Source organism: Mya arenaria, chromosome 9, assembly GCF_026914265.1.
Source record: "Mya arenaria isolate MELC-2E11 chromosome 9, ASM2691426v1".
Lineage (NCBI taxonomy): Eukaryota > Metazoa > Mollusca > Bivalvia > Myida > Myidae > Mya > Mya arenaria.
This window is the reverse complement of record NC_069130.1, coordinates 43,639,493-43,647,109: the sequence shown is the minus strand read 5'-3', so window position 1 is coordinate 43,647,109 and position 7,617 is coordinate 43,639,493. Positions and strand designations below refer to the sequence as shown.

At 35.6% G+C, this 7,617-nt stretch overlaps 1 protein-coding gene across 1 annotated transcript; it reads right to left on the bottom strand.

The window, feature by feature from the left end:
- Nucleotides 1–1,703: 1,703 nt before the first annotated feature.
- On the bottom strand, nt 1,704–5,231 carry LOC128246063 (P-selectin-like). The gene is made up of 3 exons (XM_052964269.1): nt 5,134–5,231; nt 4,661–4,846; nt 1,704–2,023 (listed from the first exon to the last, which is right to left on the bottom strand). Exons 1-3 carry the CDS (start codon nt 5,216–5,218, stop codon nt 1,704–1,706), a joined length of 591 nt encoding a protein of 196 aa, XP_052820229.1. The 5' UTR covers nt 5,219–5,231.
- Between the last annotated feature and the right edge of the window lie 2,386 nt (nt 5,232–7,617).

The window sequence follows — 7,617 nt, the reverse complement described above, 5'->3', positions numbered from 1 at the left end:
GTCGATACAATTATACAGACAACAATAAACAAGGTCCACACAGGACATCAACTCAAAAGCAAACGGCGATACAATTGTTCAAACAGTAGCAAATAAGAACCATACTTGTCGTCAACTCTAAAGTAAACGTCGATACAATTATTCAAACAGCAAACGAAAAACCATACTGGACATCAACTCCACAGCAAGAGTCGATACAATTATACAAACAGTACCAAACAGGCACCATAATGGACATCGACTCTACAGCAAGAGTCGATACAATTATACAAACAGTACCAAACAGGCACCATGACGGACATCAACTCTACATCAAACGTGAATACCAGTATACAAACAGTACCAAACAGGCACCATGATGGACATCGACTCTACAGCAAGAGTCGATACAATTATACAAACAGTACCAAACAGGCACCATGATGGACATCAACTCTACATCAAACGTGAATACCAGTATACAAACAGTACCAAACAGGCACCATGATGGACATCGACTCTACAGCAAGAGTCGATACAATTATACAAACAGTACCAAACAGGCACCATGATGGACATCAACTCTACAGCAACAGTCGATACAATTATACAAACAGTACCAAACAGGCACCATGATGGACATCAACTCTACAGCAAGAGTCGATACAATTATACAAACAGTACCAAACAGGCACCATGATGGACATCAACTCTACATCAAACGTGAATACAAGTATACAAACAACAATAATCAGAACCACACATGACATCAACTCTACATCAAACGTGAATACAAGTATACATACAACAATAATCAGAACCACACATGACATCAACTCTACATCAAACGTGAATACCAGTATACAAACAACAATAATCAGAACCACACATGACATCAACTCTACATCAAACGTGAATACAAGTATACAAACAACAATAATCAGAACCACACATGACATCAACTCTACATCAAACGTGAATACCAGTATACAAACAACAATAATCAGAACCACACATGACATCAACTCTACATCAAACGTGAATACAAGTATACAAACAACAATAATCAGAACCACACATGACATCAACTCTACATCAAACGTGAATACCAGTATACAAACAACAATAATCAGAACAACACATGTCATCAACTCTACATCAAACGTGAATACCAGTATACAAACAACAATAATCTGAACCACACATAACATCAACTCTACATCAAACGTGAATACCAGTATACAAACAACAATAATCAGAACCACACATGACATCAACTCTACATCAAACGTGAATACCAGTATACAAACAACAATAATCAGAACAACACATGTCATCAACTCTACATCAAACGTGGATACCAGTATGCAAACAACAATAATCAGAACCACACATGTCATCAACTCTACATCAAACGTGGATACCAGTATACAAACAACAATAATCAGACCCACACATGTCATCAACTCTTTAGCAAACGTGGATACCAGTATAAAGACAACTACAAACAGAACCACACAGGTTATAACTTTCCAAGCAAATGTTAGTACGATTATTTAAATAGCAACAAACAAGGACAATACAGGACACCAACTAAATAGTTACACAATGACTACATAGGGCATCACAAACATAGCAAACGCCGATACAATCATACAAATAACATCAAACAATGACCATACAGGACTGCTTTCGATAGAGAACACTGCCTCATATATGTTGTGCTATGAATGTCCCTTGACCTTTCTAATCGCCTCTCGGATATGCTTGTAGAGGGTCGGGACGTCGGCGAGAAATATCATAAGGAAAATACCGCCAATTATAGCGGTCCCAACGACGCCAACGACTGTGGAAGAACTCCGCGGATCTTCGCGGCACGAGAGTCGAGCGAGGTAGCGCGAGGTGTTCTTTTTCTGGATAGTCGTCTCCCGAATGAGGAGTTGGGTTATTTCGTCCTGACTGAGGCCCGTCCATGAGTAATTATTGTAGCAGATGCAGGGCATGATGTAGAGCGGGGAGTTAGGTCGTTTTGTGGTCGGTCCAACTATAAGAGACAAATAATTTCATTTATGATAAGAATCGATACTATACGCGGGAGGTTATCGTCCTGACTGAGGCCCGTCCGTGAGTAATTTGCATTAAAGATACAGGTCATTCTGCGGAGCGGGAAGTCAGGTCATTGTGTGGTCGTTCCCACTATAAAAGACAAATAATTTCAATACAAACTATAAATTGATAACTAAACATATACATTATACATTACATGTATTCTGGTTATGTGCATTGTTCGTTATCTCGAAGTATTTCTCAATGTCAATACACCTTCGAAACGGGATTCGACCATATGTTAATAATATTTAATTATTATAGAATTATTTAAATAGGGTTGACCATATTGATTTCGATAATAATTACATGGTTGGTTTCAACAAAGAGTAACTCGCTGCATTGAATGAAAACTTCTTTAAAGGGACTAGACTGCAGATTGTCGCAAAATCGGCAAATGCATTCAATATCGCATAATTGTTCCTAGTTTGCATTACAGAGTGTATATTTAGCATGTAAAAGTCACATTATTAGTACAGATACAGTACAGTATACCGACGCTATTTTTAAATTAACTGGTTTTCATTAAGAAGACAAACCCAGTTTATTTCTAATTTGAAAAATACGCAAAAACGGCAAAAGATACATGTATAATATGCGATGTGATACATCAGTAAGTAAGATCAAATGCGTTGTACACAACGAACATGTTCTATCTGCGTCTATATTTTATGTCTTTAAGAACATTATCGATTTGGTCACTTGAATTATAGAAGAAAAAAACAGTATGTATCCCCCTCCCCCCTTGCCTACCGAATTTATTCCCAACAAATTATATTGCGAGTATGCGTTCTTCGTAATGCCAAATTGTGAGTTTCAGCGTACCGTGTACTTTGTTCAAAACATGGCTTTAGTCTCTTACATACCAGAGAAATTATTGAGTGTCAAATTCAGAGTAGATTCAGTGGCAGTGATTACGAACAGTCTCAAGTCTGATTTTAGACTCAAGACTCAATATAACAATTTCCTTCTCTCAAAGCATTGATTATAAAATTAGCTCAGATATATTGCTATTGGAATGTTTTACTATTATTTACTTATTGTTTTGTAAAAGAAATGGAAGAAATTATTGACTTTTATTCCTTCATAAAAATGCTTTTCTAAGCCTGAGGTAGACTCGGCCATGAGACTGTTCGTAATTATGGCCCTAGGCACTATTGATGAAGCCAACAAAATCTATATACACTAAAGAAACGCATAAAGCATATACATGTATATAGTATATTTAGATTAAATTGGATGTTAATTACTACAAAGATGCTACTTTCAACTGATTTCATGTAAAACATTAGTTTGATCGAATCTTTGTTCATGAATTGAAAATGGCATTTATTCGTTAAATTGACGAAGTATTGAGTAACATTTCTTGATTTATAAAATCCGCATGACGCAAAACGTCTTTCTCCAACCTCAGATAAGTAGATCCAGAAATTTGACCATGCTGGAAATTCTTATCTCGCCAACGAGCAAAGATTAAACACATACCCGTAGCAATATTTAGAATCCTAATTATTTCTCATTGCAAATGGCACCATAAAAAGTTTTCACGCTCCATTCAAGAAATAATGCTGCAATCTACTCAGAACTATTTCAAGAATGATTTGACTGTTAACATATTCTGATTGCGCGAATATCCATGACTACCATTTATTTTCACTACGCACAAAAGAGTTCCAACAGAACGATACAATTTTACTTTATTTTGTTTAACTGAGATGGGAGAAAAAGCATTTACCATAGCCGCTCGTGTAAGATAGGTTCATCCCGACCCTAGCGGGATGAATCGTACACTCTCGGCCATGGAAGATACTTATAACCTCATGGAGCCTCTTATTGTTAGTAACAATTTTCGAAAATGCCTACATGTACTTTTGCATGTACTTTTTTTATCAAAATAATTTTTACTATACAGTTTCATTCTGTCCAATCGGATGTGTTGGAAACGACTGCTTTTTGTTGAGAGAAATAAATGTAATTTATAGCCAATATAAATTTCTTTAACTCAAAAGAAGTAGACTTTTGAAATAGTGTAATTGTTTTCAGCAACGATTCCTAAGGATAAGTAATTTGCTTAATACTGGCCCAAATATCAAGGGAACCGAACGATCATGTTTATCTTTGATCTTCCCCTACACAGCTGATATAAGGTTCTGCTTATTTAAACAATATTCATTAACGAATTCAAAGTACCCTTTTATTTAATAAGTTATATCTTTATTCTCAATTGATACGCAACTTGTTGTTTACAGTTTCTGAGTTTAAAGAATTAATAAGCCAAGATCACATTGTATTTGCTTATCATGAAGTAGTTGTTTGAAACATTTTTACTAAAACAAACAAAGCCAATGTCAATTAACTTCCTTTGAAGTTATTATTTTTTGTTGTAGTTGAACATTAACTATAAAAGAAATACCGTGACTATGCTGATATTCAAGTACCAGAGAAGTTTGCTCAGTTTATTTAAAGAATGTTTTCATACCCAATTTATGTTACAAGCTTTTTGTTCTTCTTATCAGTACATTGTGTTAAATACGTCTTTGAAATAACATGAGTGAATTAATTTTAGTATACTTACTTAAACTGCAAAGCGGCTCCGTACTTGACCATGTCGAATTACTTGTACAGGTCCGAGTCAAGTAATGCGATTGTTCGTATCCATAGTTACAGGTATACGTTGCCATGGCACCGAATGTTGTGTTTCCACTCACTCCTCCAGAATGGGAAACAACGCCGTTGGTCGGAGGACTAAGAGGGCCACAGTCTTTAGAAAAATAAAAATGACATAATGTAAAAGGCAGATGGCAGCATAAATAGGATTATAAAAAGGATATACTAGGTATTCGTAGTACTTTTTTTAAAAAAACACACTCAAAAGGGGCAAATCTAGAAAAACTCTTTTTATATATTTGTTTTCTTTATTCTTAATAATAAATAATAATTTTCGTGATAGACTTGTTTCATCTTATATTATCCTTAATTGTTTTGAAAGCCTACTAAACTCATTGGGGAAAAAGGAATTAATTATTTTATGACACAACAGTGACATACCCTTTGGAATGCACACTGGCTCCGTGCCATTCCAACCTAAATCTGGCTGACAGGTGCGGTAAACATGTGTTTCGTTACCATCCATGTCGTACCCAAGCGCGCATTCGTACTCAGCTACGACACCCGGAAGTCGAGGTAAAGGCGTGTATACAAGCCATGCACTGGTGTTCAATAACTCGTAGCATTCTGCGGTATGATGCATGTTATGACTTGTAACAGATGATTTTATATTTTGATATCTATTTGAAAAACTATAGAAACAAGCTCAGTAGCCAAACATTTAAACATAAATCCCGTTTAAGAGAAATACAAGATACAAAATTATTTATTTAAAGTCGGGTATATGTTAACAAAAAGCATAACATAAACTCCGACTTGGATAACAAACATACATAACGTAATACTACATAGCTATGAAATGCTGACTTTTAATAAAAACATATAGTTTAAAATAGGTTATACGAGTATATTGAAAATATGTCTTAACAAAGCCGTTTCAAACTATATTCATGCAGGCAATTATGAAAAAGTAAGATACATTAGAGCAAGTTAAGAGCAATATCAGAGCAGTTATTAGTGAACGTTACTTTCACCGACATCTTCGAAAAGGGTTGTAACTAGCTTAATTTAACCACCTGTGCTTATTAATTTCGACTGCATACACTTTTTAATTATCAATATTAATTGTTGACAATACCTATATTACAAGTCCTGACATACAGTACAGAGTTGGCGTCATTCACTGTGCTACAAGTAGTTCCACAATCCGTGTAGATTTTGCAAAGACCAAGCGCAGAATTGTAGAAGAAAGTATAACACTGATACAGGTCAAAACATGCGGCAAAGCATTCCCCGATCGACGACGTATAGAATGTCCGGTTTTCTGGTATGCTGTCTGAAACCCTTTGTGATGAAACTGTTGACATTGTGAAATTTGTACAATCTGAAACGTTTCAAAGTTCAATAGTTTTACGGATAAACACATATTAATCAGTCACGGTATATCAGCTATGTCACATATTTAATGTATACCAATATGAAACATCAAATGTATAACAAGTTGTTTGTGCATTGCATAATGACCAAAAACAGTATGCCGCTTAATGTAAATATATGCTATTTAGTAAGGTATATATCTTATCAAAAGATCTTCTTTTTTATTTGATCATTCTTACCGTCATTACAATTTGACCGAAACAATACTGCAGTATTATCGAAAAACATATTGCTATTGCAAGTAAACTTCAAACAGTCCAAAGTCGTTGTGTCATAGTACGCTGACACAACACCGTTCCCGTCCACAGAAGCCCTACACTCGGATAAAGCAACATTCCAAGCTGTTTCAAACACGCATGTAGAAGCATCCGATCCGCAGTTATGGCATTCTTGTATGTATACAATGGGATAACAGTTCGAACGGGCGCATGCTGGCTCTGAACCGTTCCAGAACAGGGTGTCAAGACAAACGCGGTGTGATGCGGTGACATTTTCGAATCCTGGTGCGCACGTATAGTTCGCGGTAGACCCTGGACTTCTATCACTGTCCACAACAACGTCATAAGAGTACGCATTGACAATTTCGTCACAAACTGCAAATAAATCAAACAAATATATGATCTTCATGGCTGTTAATCAATCCTGGAAACTCTAGAAACATGTAGTGTGTATATCAGAATGGTTTCAGACTATTATTTTTAAGATGAAGGTTAAGCTGCATTTAACGGGAAAAAAAACATTCTGTCTTATCTAGTTCTTTTTAGTTTAAATTTTACTGATAACAACATTTATTTGAGATTATATCATTTACCTGCTGTACAAGTTCTATAATAAATGGTTGCCGTGTCAGAGCTCCTTCGTGAACAACTGTTGATGTCACATGCAGTAAAAATACGACACTCGTATGAAAAAGTGTCGTAAGTAAGAAGATAACAGTTAGGTTTGTCGAAGCAAGAAATCAAACATTCACTGATACCACACGGTTCAAACATGGTGTCTGGAGTTGAAGAAATGTCCTTGCTTGAAATGCTAGACAATGTGAAGCGCACGCAATCTAAAAAAGAGAAAGGTTAACAAGTATGAGGTTTAAGACCAAGCAATGTCCACACTAATTCCATAATTTTCACGTTCGATTATTCTGATATCAACTAGCATAAAAGTATGAACAACCAATATTGAATGAACTGCATGCTGTCAAAAAAAAACATTTTAAACACGACTCAAGATTGCTTTATCAGTAAGTCTAATTGATAAAATTCATGAACAAAGTAAATGTATTAAATGAAAGTTCTATGTTTACCATTATTATACCTGAATTGCAAGTTTTCCTGGCCATCCATAATGGTTCTGCAAAGAAATCAATGTTCGTCCTGCAGTTTAATCCGGAACATGTTCGCAAAGCTGAATCATATGTCACCAAGCTGGTATTGTCGTGGGCCAACAAATTGTGGCATTGTTCCTCAATATCCAAAGCCACGTCAAAACTTT